Source organism: Hipposideros armiger, unplaced genomic scaffold (assembly GCF_001890085.2).
Source record: "Hipposideros armiger isolate ML-2016 unplaced genomic scaffold, ASM189008v1 scaffold_173, whole genome shotgun sequence".
NCBI classification, from domain to species: Eukaryota; Metazoa; Chordata; class Mammalia; order Chiroptera; family Hipposideridae; genus Hipposideros; species Hipposideros armiger.
Window position 1 is genome coordinate 1,764,930 of NW_017731523.1, and position 14,330 is coordinate 1,779,259.

Here is a 14,330-nt window from a genome sequence, read left to right on the forward strand (position 1 = left end):
TCTCTGTATGGTGGTCCTACAAATAAAATGTCAAAAGAACAAAAGTAACATGTTCATCATTTTTTTTCAATATCTCTGCATTATTTTCTTTCTGGATTGCCACAATTGCTCTCTAACCAGTTTTCATCCTTCTTTTTTTCCTAATCCCTATCCTATTCATCCACTATAATGTTGCCAGAAAAACGTTTCTAAACTTCCAAGCTGACCACACCCTCATCATGCTAACCACTACCGACAGGATACAATCCAGAGTCTTTAAACTGGCCTACAAAGTCTTTATAAATGGAGCCTCTTTATGCTCCATTCCTCCACACGTGTTTTCTGCTGCTGCCATGCTAAGCTCCTTACAAATCTCCATGACAACTACGCTCCCTCACATAGCTCTATACCTCAAAATGTGCTCTATCATACACAACCCTCTCCATCTGAGTAATGTCTAACTTGTCCTCCACATTCATCCCTGACATCAATCTCCCTATAAAGTCTTAGACATCAATCTCCCTATAAAGTCTTCCCTAAGAATCACCGTAGTCCCATGGGTGTCCCACCTTTGTTCTCATTTCACCCTGCCATATGTCCATCATATTACTTATGGAATCAGGTTATAATCACAAATTTGCCTCTCTTTCCTGCTAGACAATAAGCTTCGGAGGGGCAAGGACTCTATTTTGTTTATTTCCATATTTTTCCTTCTCACAACAGTGTCTTGCATGTAGGACTCTCTCAGCAAATATTTGGTGAATAAATCGGTGGCAAATAGTCTATTTTGCATAATACCAGGTTCTTCCTCAAATACCACGTTATGAAGTCATACCTAGTTCTGAATGGACAATGGTTCCCTACAGTATGAGATAAACTCATGTTCAGTCTGTTTTCTAGGCCCTGCACAATGTCTAACAGGAGGGGCCTTCTAAAAAAAGAAAGAAAAAAAAAACAATAACCTTACATTTCCTTCAAACTTCAAGACTCACTTCCTCTAAGAAGCCCTCTTTATTACTTCAATAGAAATAACATTTTCTTACTTTGAACTCTTAATGTTTTAACATGGGAGTAGATATTTGCCAATACTTGGCTGGCCTAAGAAACGTCTCTGTGTGCACATACGTTCTTTACCAAAACTGTTTATCAAGGAACTTATGAATAAAGACTCTTCTCTGAGTTATCTCTGCTAACTACGCCATTGGTACAAGGGTGACAGGTATTTCATATGTCCTTCTTGAAGGAATGAATCAAGAGTCTCTCCCCAACGTGCTACCAAAACTGTTCTCAGAAGTTCAATTATTTCCTATGTTTATCTTATTTGATACCTCAGCACTGTTCATCCAAGCTGACCACTCTCTCTTTCTTGAAAAGTGGACTTACACTTAGCTCCCATACACTATACCCTTCTGACTTTTCTTCTGTCTCCCTGGCTACTCCTCAGGCGGCTGCAGTAGCTATTCTTCCGTTACCAAACCATTCAACTTTCAGTTTCTCAGCGTTGCCTCCTTCTCCCCAGGCCCATTCCCCACCTTATTCCTCACATACAGCCCAAACAATCTGTGCTTTTTATATAGCTCCATTTTAATAGAGGTAGAAATGTAACTTCATTCTGTTTAATGTATGCAAGCATGTGTTTTCATGAACATAGTTCCTATAGTAATAATAAACAAGGAGATAAAGAAAAGAGCAAACCCACTGGATAATTTTAGAAAAATATTTGACAGATACATAGCATAACATTTTATGATTGTTTAGGTTTTAAAAAGACAGAATTATGTGGATGGTAGGAAAACTGGAGGGTTATTTTGTTCTGTAAAAAGTATTACAGTGATCCAGCTCCTGTTAGTGAATATAAGTCATTTTTGATGTGTGACTTGCTTTAAGCTACTGAAGAGAATATTTGCGCATTTACCACAGCAGAAGTTGTAGCGGCCTCCCTCAGGCAGAAGTGCTTAAGCATCTGATAATGTCTAGTGACTTGCTTAAATAGGATAAAACAACACATCCTCAGGCAAGTAAGAGGATTTAAATAGGGTCAATTTAGGAAGCATGGTGCCTCAGCAAATTCAGAAATTCATTCAGATTAAGGCCTTGTGCTTTTAGGATCTCTGTCAAAAGACCAGTTCTACAAATCTAATTTAGAGGTGGGGGCTAAGAGTGGGGGGAGTAAAAAATGTATATTCTATAAAAGTCCTCTCATATTCAAAAGTATACCTTCAAAAATTATACAGCAACACCAGTGTGCATTATTTTAAACCAGTAGTAATGTAAGCTTAATTTTAAAAATAATAAATCAATTGGGAATGGGGAGGATTGTACCTTATTCTAATAAAAAGAATCTATTGTAGGAATTCAGATAATATGTCTGAAACATGATTCTGTCTTTTGTATAACACAGTTTGTGATAAATTACTTGTTCAAGTAGTTATTTAATCCATACGTTTCCTCTAGATCACTGACACATTTCTCTTAAGTACAGGAAGTAAATTACTGACCAAATTCCTCAGGTCTCCAAAGCAAGCTTGAGAATTTAATTGAAGCTTTATTACTACACAGAACTATCCAATCTAGAAGAAACAAGGCAGTGATTTTTTTTATAGTTGAAAATTGTGTTCTGAGAGCTATACTTTCACATCTAAGCTCAACAAACTCCCAGAGACAGATCATAAGATTATATAAACAAGAAACATTAAACAAAGTGATTCCATGTATAAAAACACACCAACAGCTTTGCCTGAGACGTGATTCATTTAGCTCGCTGTTATTCCTGAAATCTATTGCTTATATGGACACATGCTATCTATGGTTATAAGTTTGTTGGTACTGTATTATTGGAATTAACTTAAAATGTTTAGTGACAATAACCTTCATCTGCTGCATAAACATGTATTTTTTGTGACCTTCATGACCAAAGTAAAAATTCCCTGAAAATTGTGATGTGACCTTACCTTGCTTCCATTTTCGGTTGCCTCTCGTTCCATCTTGATGTCAGAAATTAGAAGATTCTTGTATTTGTTTTTTCCATTACTGCTGTGGTCATCTATTCTGTATTCCGAAGTCAGCTGTGCTGAGAGGGGACTGTCACTCAGGTTCAGAGGCTGCTCGTCCTGCTCCAGCCCCGTTTTGCCGTCACCATTGGAGTCACCCATCTCCCTGCTGTGCGTTCCCCCTGAAGCAACTGAACTGTGCCCCAGAGTCTCATTGCCATTAAAGCTCTCTGCCGCAGAATCATCTGTGGGAAAGAAAAATTCATATTTTGATTTTAATTAATGTGCAATTCAGTTTTTATTTCAACTAGCATTCATTGAGCTCCTATTATGTGCATTGTGCTAATTTTACATATAAAACAAAGATAATAAGATAACTATTATCTTGAGAACATTTTTTGTTTTTTCCACTGAGACTATCCAGATTGGGTGAAAATTCTCTAACAAAAACATCGTCTATCCTGTGAATGGGGTAGACAGTGGTTCAAGATTTGTGAGTATTTAGTTGCATCTAGAATATTACAAGTGCTCACCAACTTTGCTCCAGCCATACATATCTGGGGCTTTTAAGACTAAGAGTATAATCAGTGTGTGTATTTCTGTGCAGGTGATAAAATATTTATACCAGTGTTGTTCATAATAGCAAATATGTAGGAGTGATCTATAGTACAAAAAAAAAAAAAAGAAGAAATAGAGGAGTGGCTTAACACATGTTGAAATGACTAGAATACTATGGAGTCAGTCAACATTCCATTTTAAAGATATGGAAAATGTGAGTCATGAAGTATTAAATGGAAAAATCTAGCTACAAAAGAGTGTGGTCAATATGATCCCCATTGGTAAAAAGAAAACAAACACAGAGGGAAAGCCTGAAAAGATATAATCTAAAGTGTTAATATTGATTTCTTCTTAACTATATGGTGCCAGATTTTCTAGCATTCTCTATTATCTATAATACATATAATTTTCCAATAACAAAAATAAGATAACTATAGAAAAAAAGCAAAATGGAAGAAATGGAAGAAGCAGAGTTAATTAAAATTTTCTGGCTTTAAAATAAATAATAAATTTGTTTACAAAATAGTATACTAATGACACTTTAAGGAGAGCAAGTAACAAGTTTACATAAAACAATCAAATTCTATTTCTCTTAATTTCATCTTTACACACATAAGAATTTGCTATTAATTTTACACAATTATGAAGGACAAAAGTGTTAAATTGTTTCCTTTAGCTAAAAGCTATTGATTAGACCATATAAATCTGAGTAAGCAAGAGTAACAATATTCAATATCTGTGAATTTTTGTTTGATTTCTGAATATTTTCAAGTATGCTTTATTTTCGTAGGGTGCAATGGAATATTTAATGCCTTCTAATCAATTAAATTCATGAAAATAATATTTAAATACTTAAGGAGTAGTATAACTCACCTGTTCATTCATTTATTCAACATTTACTGAGTGTCTACACTTGGCCTAAAGGGGGTTAAATATTTTGCCTATAGAGAGACTGCCTTCAATAAGTTCACAGATAACTAAAAGAGACATAATTTAAAATGCAGAACAAAAAAAGGCTATGATCCAAAGCAAGGGATAAAGACATCACAAATGTTTTCCAATAGATGGTGTCATATGACTGAATTCCAAAAGATGAGTAGGCCTAACCAGGTGAAGAAATCGGAGGAGAGCATTTTCCCCTTAAAGGTCAACAGGTGCAAAGTCACAGAGGAAAGAGTATGCAGGCTGAGCACAAAAGAGAAAGTAAAGAAACAGAAACCTAGAAAGGGAGGAAGAAAATGCAATGGAAAGCGTTTTGTATATCAGAGAGCTTGGACTGTACCTTGAGAGCAAAAGGAGCAATTTCAAGTTATTGTGGAAAGTGATGTTAACAAAATTATGTTTTAAAGACATTACTGTATTTTGCCATGTATAATGTGCTCCCATGTATAATGCACACTCACAGTTTTAGCCCAAATTTTCAGGGTAAAAATCTTTCATTTTTTAATTCAAATTTTAATTTGTTTACATTTAGGTACTGGTTTTTTTAATTATAAAGGAATTTTAACATTTATGTTTTATCATATTATGGTACAAGATATTTTATGTACCAGTAACAAATTTAGGATATTTACACATCATAGAAGGCCAAGAACTCTTTTTTTTTTTATGGTATGCATATTTTATTGCAATTTATACAAAAAGAAAGATAAAAAGCCATAGGAAGGCCAAGAACTCTTTGTCGGTGCAAGTTTGTTGTAAGTTCAACAAAACTAATTATCGTATCCCAGGGCATTATTTTGCATAAAGATATAGTTATTGATTTCTAGAGTTACACTTTTAACTCATAAGCATAAATAAAAGAATTAAAAACATTTATACAGAATTAGTACTACCCGTGTATAATGGGCATCCTTATTTTTCCCTCACAAATTGGGGCAAAAAATTGCACATTATACACTACAAAATACAGTACTCAGACTCTGATAAGAAGAATGGTATGAAGGCAACCAAATGGAAGCGTGGAGATCAGTTAAGAGATCTAGAAGTCATCTAAGTCAGCACTGTTTAAAGCTCAAACTAAGGCAGCAGAAGTGCAGAAAAAGAGGGGACTAGAAAAATCATAAGGATGGAGCAGGTAAAGCTGAGAGTGGGATAATCAAGGGTCAAGGGTGAAGCAAGGTCTCTTGCTCCAGTAAAAAATGAAAACAAAGAGCATTAATATTTCATTTTAAATAAAATAATATTTTAAAACAATTTTTCTAAAATTATTTTGAAAAAAGTTAACATGTTCAAAGATTCTACTATTAAATTACGTTTTAAAAAGTAGCCATTCAAGAAAAGACTTTACATACATACATAAGAGAAATTAGGAAACTTGCCATGAATAATATGACATAACGCTTTCCACAGCTATTAGACTGAGAAATCAAAAAACCTCCTTTTAACAGTGAAATATTTAGTGTGTTTGAAATACAGAATTAGGGAATGATATGTATATAATGATGTGTGTATACATATATGTATGTAATTTGGAAAACTGTGAATGTTCTTTTATGCTAAGTCAAATCCTTATGCTAAAATATGAAAGGTCATTTCAGATTTTTTTAAGTTATTTTTTTCCAAGAAAGTTTAAAGAAAAGCATCATTGACACATTCATGCCCAATTATTTAATCCATGAATAATGTGATAACATTTTCTACTACAATTCTTTAAAACATACTAAACATTTCATGTAAGAAATTTTTATCAATATGGTAAAAGAATGAATAACCCTAAATAAATATTACATTTTAAAATCAAATCTACATTAACATAAAATATAATAAATCCAGTGCCTAGCATAGTTAAAATTTAAACATGCTATATTTGTTTCTTTAATCTGAAATCATCATACATATTTAGTAGTGTACCAGTTATTCATTTTTCAGGTAAGAAACATTTATCGGGAGAGTCTTTAATAAAAATCATGTATTTATAATTTTAGTACAAACAAACGAATAAAGGAGAAAATATTTTTAGACAGAGTAGTTCACTCCAGATGTTACCACGGTAACTAAATTCAACAGCTTTACATATTTCATTCCTGAGTAAAGCAGTATGCTTTCTGAAGAACAAATAAATGATTTACTCATTTGTATCAAATATATATTCACATTTTATAAGGTAAATAATAAAGAATTAATGTCACATGCCACTATTTATATAAATCAAAAGTTAAAAGAAAGTTTTTGATGTTTGTATTAGAAAAATTCAATATAAAGAAGTAAGCAGACATTAAACTGAGGATAAATTAACCATTTTTCATTGTCTAGTTTCGGGTAACCACATGAATGGTTTTTATTCTCTCTCTTACTTAAAAATACTTTTTCAGAATTAAAAATCACAGATCTCAGACTCCTGTTTATCATAACCGATTCACATCAGTTTACCGCTTTTAAGGGGAAATCTGCCTCCTTACCCAACATAGTTTGCTGCATCCTGAGTGGTTGCTGGTGTGTGGGTACCGGCTGCTACACAGAGGATGTACATCTGTGGGATGGCCTTTAGGTTTACAGGCCCAGGGCGATGGTGCTTCTCTCAAGTTTCAGTCTGGGTATCATAGCATTGGAACCAAAGACTCTGTATCTGAGTCCCAAAGAAAAACAGCACCTGGAGCTTTGGAAATTAAGAGTGCTCAGGGTACCTAGCAACAGAGGAGAATGTGGATTGTGATGACAGGGAAGTGTGGAATCTAGTGACATTAGGAGGGCAGTTGGATGTTTTAGGTTGCATTTGTGCTGAGGTTAGTTTTAATGGGATGGTAGTATTGTGGAGAGGGCTATCCAAATTAGCTCGGCTGTGGCTCTAGTCTGTAAGGTATAGTAACATGAACTATTGAGTGGCAGGCCATTCATTGTCTTCTTTCTCCTCCCCTATGTCCCATTCCCTCTACCAATTAGTACAGACCCTAGAGGTACTATTTGTTAAAATTATTTCTAACATCCCCACCAGCATTTTGTATGAGATAGTTTCATCAGTACCAGATTCAATGGTTAGCTCTCTCTATGTAAAGAGAATTAACCTATAATGGTATGTATGTGTGTGTATTTAAGTATACATCTATATCTATCTATCATTTATCTATCTATCATCTATCTATCTATCTATCTATCTATCTATCTATCTATCTATCTATCTAATAAAATGTGATAAATGTATTTGAAATCTCCCAAAGTATGTGACCTACTTTCTTACTCAGTCACTTTCAGTAGCTCATCATTATGGCCTTTAGGCCAAGTGCCTTGGGCAAAATGAATAGAAAAAGATATGTATTATCCTCATTTTAAGATTGGTGCTTCGAAATTTAGTCCTAAAATCCAGGTCAGATGCTTACCGAGTCCAAAAAGCTTTTTATTGTTTGCCCCCTGATGTACCAGAGTCCTCAAGCTCTAGTATTTTGATACCTACCTAGAAAACTTCCCTTTCATATTTTACCATAAAAATAACTTTTAAACCCAAAACATAGGTGTACATAACCTTGCTCCAGAAGATTACTACTGTAATATCCAAAAAAGGTGAAAAAGAAAATTTAAATTCTTCGAAATCTATTTGCAAAGTAGAATTTAGATGAAATTCTCTTTATCACTCCTGATCTCTGCTCTTAATCTTCTCCCAGCTTTACAGTCCCCAATTAAAAAATAATAATAATGTAAGCTTACCCATTACTAGACTATACCTTACGTCTTACACCACAGCGCCCTCTATTCTACAACACAAAGCAGGCAATCTAGTCTAAACTGGTCCTTTGAAGCTCCCACAGTCCCATTCCTGACCCAAGCCCAGCTCCCTGATTCATTCCTGCCTTCGTCAGCCTTTTGCCCAATTAGAAATTCCTGCCACATTATTCTCATTTCCCTTTTTCAAATCCTTCTGATGACCTTTCCAATCTTTGAATTTCTATTTTCCTTATCTTCTATAATACAGTTTCTAAAACTTAAGTAAACACCTGTCCAGTGTTTTATCATTTGCTTTCTTACATGCAAAAACTAAAATTATTACTACAAAAGTCCTGGACTAACAAATCTTCAATACCTCAAAAACCTTTGAAAAGATAGTCAAAATGAAATCATCTATTTTTGTTGGTATTTTCAAAATATTATCAGATTATATAATATTTAGAAATGCTATCTTTTTTTTAAGATTTTTATTGGGGGAATTGGGGGAGGGAACAGCGTTGGGGAATCAGGGAAGGGGAACAGACAAGTTGCTGTCCTTTTGTTCTTCAGTCTAGTTGTGGAGGACATCGCTTCACTGGCCCATGTCAATATTATCATTGCGCTCTTCCCGGGTGAGGCAGTCGCTCGCTGGCCATTGGATGGTCACTCACAGCGGCTCACAGCAGCTCACTGCAGCCTATGCCATTGCCAGCAACTCACAGCAGCCCAGCTCCAGGTTGAGCTGTTGTTCACCATCTTAGCTGTAGAGGGCAGTGTCACTGGCCCTCATGGGATCCAAACCAGGGCCCTGCTGCACAGAGCTGGCATCCCAATCCAGCTCTTAACCAACATGCCCCTCGGCCGGCCCTAGAAATGCTATCTTAAACATGGACAAAAAAGAATGATGCTACATTTTGAAGTCAAAACATTCCACGCTAAGAAGTTTACTAATGTAAATAAATACATACATGTGTGCATAAATATATGCATGACTACTGCTAAAAGGTTAAAGGACATTGATTTTAAAATGATAAAACTGATATTGCAGGTAAGAGAGTAACACAGGGATTCAGTTTTCCACTAAATTAATTCTTCAGGGGGGTGTCACCCTTTTCTGGTCGCTCCTAATTCAGTCTTTGGCATTAGAAGGAGGAGCTCAAATTTAATAAGCAATACAGAGAAAGCACAGAGATAAACTGGATGTTTCAAAGCATATAACTAAAGGTCAGAGCAATAATTAAATAAAACTAATTCTGAGTTATCAATAAGGAGGTGGTGTCTATTCTTTATATTACTGTGTTTAAAGTCTTAAACCAAATATTCATTGTGTGCTAGCCACTCTTCGTGGCACTGTGAATCCACTGAGACTCTATATGGAATCTGTTCATAACTTAGATTATAACAAAATAATTACAGTGCAAGGTAGAAAATAGTATCTAACCCATGAGAATTTCATATAAGGCACAATAAATAAACAAGGTTCTTCAAAGAAAGAAAAGTCAGCCATAATTGCTGGGGATGAGGACGGTATCAGGGAAGGCCTTTTACTAGTACAAAGGGTACACTATGAAGAAGGTGAGATCTATGTAGATGAATTATGGCGATGGTGGAGGTTATTCCAATTTAGGAGAATGAACAATAACAAGCACCAAAGGCAGAGCTGGAAGAGGGCAGGGAATTGAGTACAGTCTACATGCTAAGGCAAGGAATTGTATATTTTAGAGTGCGGTAGGTATTTTACCATATAGTCCTTTTCCAGATCACTTATAAAATTCCTGTTTTTCCAGGGCAAGTACTTAGAGAAACCCACTGATTATGAATCTAGTCTGAGAAAAGTCTATCTCTGTATTACCTTGGAGCAACTGTCAACTGACTGATAACAAAACTTTCTCCCAATTCTAAGGTGACTCATTTTTTTCAAATGGCCATTAATGCACTAACATATCAGTGGTTTCTTAATTGCCTAAATAAATTATAGACTACTCTTTTCATGCTTACCCATTAGCTGGTTTAGGGTTACAAAGAACTAGATATTTTATAGAAAATGATATGCATAAACATTTTTCATATTTTTACAATGTGAATTGCAAATTATCTATGATTTCTTCTTTGTTGATGAAATCAACATTACTATGAATACCACTGTGATTAACTGACTATATTAAAAATACAATGAAATGTTAAATTTCAATTAGAGGTAAGTGAAAATTTATATATACATATATTCTTCCTCCAAATCATGAACCCCCTGACTTATCCATGGACTCCAAGATAGGTAGTCTTGAAATAGATGGCATGATATATATATATATATATATATATATATATATATATATATATATATATATATATATATATTTTTTTTTTTTTGCATACCTTAAATGATACTATTATAATCATATCTGTCACAGATTTTTTAATCCCTACACCAACCTTGATATTCTAGATTTCATTGGGGGTTTGTTTAGTCCTTTTTCTCACCTAGCAATACCTTGTCATCTTACGACTCTAAATATGTTTTATTTATCAATTAGACTCTAAGTGTCACAAGGCATGTATTTTACATCTTATTTTTCTTTGTGCTCCTGTATAGAATCCAGCTTAGTGCTTTACACAAAGTTGACATGATAAATATATGTCTGTCTTGACAGATTAGGTAGATCAATTAATTGATACCTAAGACAATGTGATAGTATAATACACTAATGCAGTTGTGAAAGGCATTCATGTATTGGCTATTTACGGCTACAAATTAAAACAATGCTGTGGGTTTTCTGATGTTCTATTTCATACAACGGCGGTATATACAATAATAAATTCTCATTTTAAATTTAAAGTGAACTTAAGACAATCATTAAACAGCAGTTCATTGTTTTCAAAGAGGGTTGACAGCTAACTAGAGAGAAATGTATCAGAAAACACATGAAACAGACCATAGAAACAAGAAACAATGTCATAAGTGTTATTATAAAGTCATTCTATTAGAAAATTATTTGACAATTTATAGAAAAATTGGCTCAGGGATTTAACATGAATTATGCTAAACTGATAAGTAAGGTAAATTTAAAAAAAAAGTCAAAGATTTGGGGTAAGTTATTCCAAAAAACAACCTAAAATTTATGTGATCCAAAAGGAGTTCCACTAACTTGGCATTTAGCCAAACAACAACTCAAGTGGCTTTTTGCTTGCCAATAATAAATCAAGAAATACTTTATCCTGAAAAACTGAAAAGCAATGAAAAAAGAAGACAGAATGATAACAAGTTTATTATTTGAAACAAGTGTCATGCCGCTGGGTAGGACCTTGACTATTTTTACATATTTATCTAGATTTCTTTGTTTGCTATCAAGTGTCTGAAGGTTAAAAACACATTCCTCATTTCCTTAAGTTTTATTTATACTGTTGTATATATGGTGTGGTGATGGTAGATAAATATACTCATTAGTCCATTAATTGTATAATTTCAATATTACAGAAGTAAAAGAGGAACGAACACCACTTGGTGATCAGGAAAGTGGGGCCCTTCAACATCAGCTCTAAGTGCACTAGCTGGACATGACTTAGATTTAGTTCCCTTGGGTTAAAAATGAGGTTATTTGTAGTTTATGTGAAATTTGTGGTAAGCAGTCAGTAGAATTATCTTGGGATTTATGAAAAAGTTGTGTGATGTGTAAAAGTGAACTTGTAGGTGTGTTTCAGCAGCCAAATGATGGTATGTACTAAGCACCTATAGGGATGGAAACCTTGAGCATACAACCCCCTCCTAATACACAAATATAGGCTGCAGGAGGCATAATCTCTAGCTACCCTGGATAAATTTGGAGCTATGAGACAGAGAAAAAGAGATTCATTGGACTTGGCCTTTTTATGTGAACCTCTAGAAAGAAAAGAATAAAAATTACTGTCATGGAGTTCCCACTATTTTTCTAAAATTGGGGTTGTCTTTAGTTCTTACCTATCCATACTATTGGGGCACCAATTCCTCTATGAATTTTGTGAAAAACTTCAGTGCTTCTGCAATAGATTCCCATTTTTTGTACTGTTTTTGCTTAATTTAGCCAATGACAATTTTTTTAATTTGAAAAAGCAAACTTAACTAATGCATAATATTTGTTTTACTTTTGAAAAAAACTGAGAAACAGACAAGTTAAGTGACTTGACAATATCCAGTTAAAAATATAACTTACATGTTGAAAAGACTTAATCACGCAATAAAATATAGTCAAAGAAGTAGGGGGTTCTACACTTGAAAAAAGAACAAACACTCTAAGCGATTATGGGAAGAGAGATAATTGGATCAAACATTTGAAGATTTAAAAATTTTAAAGTGTTTTTGTTACCGGTCAGAAGTTCAAGGATTAAAAGTTATACAGAATCAGGTTTTTTTTTTGTACAATATATGGGCAATGACTCGGACAAAATTATCAAAATGTCAAATAAGTTTGTTTATCTCTAAGAGGTGTGTAAGTATGAAATGTTAGCTATGGAAGGGCAAGTTCTAGTACTTATTCCTCTATCAGTTTGTGATTGGCACATAGTAAATAGTCAATAATTATTTGTTGAACTGGATAATCACAGGAGATCACAATCACATATTTATTCCGTGTCTACTTAAGAAACAGACTGTGAGTCTTTCTACATTCTGATATATGTTCTTGCTCTATTTATTGTCTGTATTACTGCATTAGATATTGGGGTAGGAAGTGTAATGGTGCCCCTCTCCTCCCAAGATTCCACACAGTAATTCCCAGAGTCAGTAAATATGATATTACTCCTATGATTATGGTATGTCATATGGTACAGTGGGTCTTGAATAGGGAAATTATGGCAGGGGTTGCTGAATTATTCACATGAGCACTTAGCACAGAGCTTTCTCCAGAGAGTGACAGAAGAGGAAGTTGGAGAGATTCAAAGCACAAGGCTTTTCAGTGGACCGTTAATGAATTGGAGATAGAGGAGGTCACCTATGAATGCAGACAGTCTTAAGGAACTGACAGAGATCCCCACCGACAGCCAGGAAATAAACAGGGATCTCAGTCATAACCACAGGAATTAAACTCTGCCAACAACTTGATTGAGTTTATCTTGGTCAGGGGCAGGGAATTTAGAAGCAGTTTTCATGTAAGAGTTTTGGAGCCACATGTGGGAAATTAGCATAGATGTTATCCAACAACTAATTGGTTGAATATGCTATTGTGGGTGACAACTGCTGATAACAAGAGAACCAAATATGACTGACAGTCCTCAAATCTGACTTTAATAACACTGAATCTGAAGTTATTTTAATTCCATTTAATACATCTCTAGTAAATTATCAGAAAAAGCCAGGAGGCCAAATATCCTCTCCCTTGATGAAAACTAATAAATAAGAGCCAATCTGCCCTCACTTTTTTAAAGACTCATAAATGACTATGATTTTGCCCAAAGAGCATATGTGGTTACTAAAGGGTTGAAGATGTTATTTCAGGGAAAAGGATCACCTTGATTACCTTGATTAACAAACTCCTGGGAAAAAAAAGGTCTTTACTGAGGTCAAGTCTATGTTTGCAAAATCAAGAATCTTTACTCTGCCCTAAAAGCAGAGCTGTGTACCGTCTGTGTGTGCATGTATGCTGAAATCATTTTTGGTTCTGCTCACATGGTAAGTAAAGAGTGTCATTCTGGGGAAAATTGTCAGAAATCTTCAAAGTTTGTTCTCTGGGTCCCTGCGTTCTCTTTTCTAACTTGATGGCACACCCTCCAGCTACTGGTATGCACACTGGCCCTCTGGAAGTCATCTCACTGAAGAATAGATTGACAGGTTGATTGATTGATTATCCTTTGACTGAAATTCCTCCACAGAAAAATGTTCCTTCAGCTAGGCTCTTGTAATTTAAACCTTTTATCTCTCATTGTGGAATAAAAGGCCTTTTTCTCTTGGTATTTTCAGCCATTAGCAAGTAGGTAAAGAAGTGTATTAAGCTTTGGGAGTGTGCTAGAGGGAGAAATCCTGCAATCATGCTAGATCTACTTCATTCCCAGGTTTTAGGGTAATTTAGAAGTTTAGGATTAAACCATGCCCCATGATGGGTTTTTTTTCCTGAGCCCCCCAAATTTCCTCTGTGTAGTGGGTGAACCAGGACTACTCAATAGGGCAGCTGAAGTTCTTGTCCCAACATTTTGAGA

At 34.7% G+C, this 14,330-nt stretch overlaps 1 protein-coding gene across 7 annotated transcripts in view; it reads right to left on the reverse strand.

Moving 5' to 3' along the window:
• The window catches only part of NOL4 (nucleolar protein 4), a 318,494-nt gene that overhangs the window by 144,496 nt on the left and 159,668 nt on the right, over positions 1 to 14,330 (reverse strand). For all 7 annotated transcript variants that reach the window (XM_019652130.1, XM_019652133.1, XM_019652131.1 and 4 more), the window contains one exon: positions 2,931 to 3,214. In XM_019652130.1, the coding sequence (XP_019507675.1) occupies positions 2,931 to 3,214 (284 nt within the window). The remainder of the gene's footprint in view (positions 1 to 2,930; positions 3,215 to 14,330) is intronic.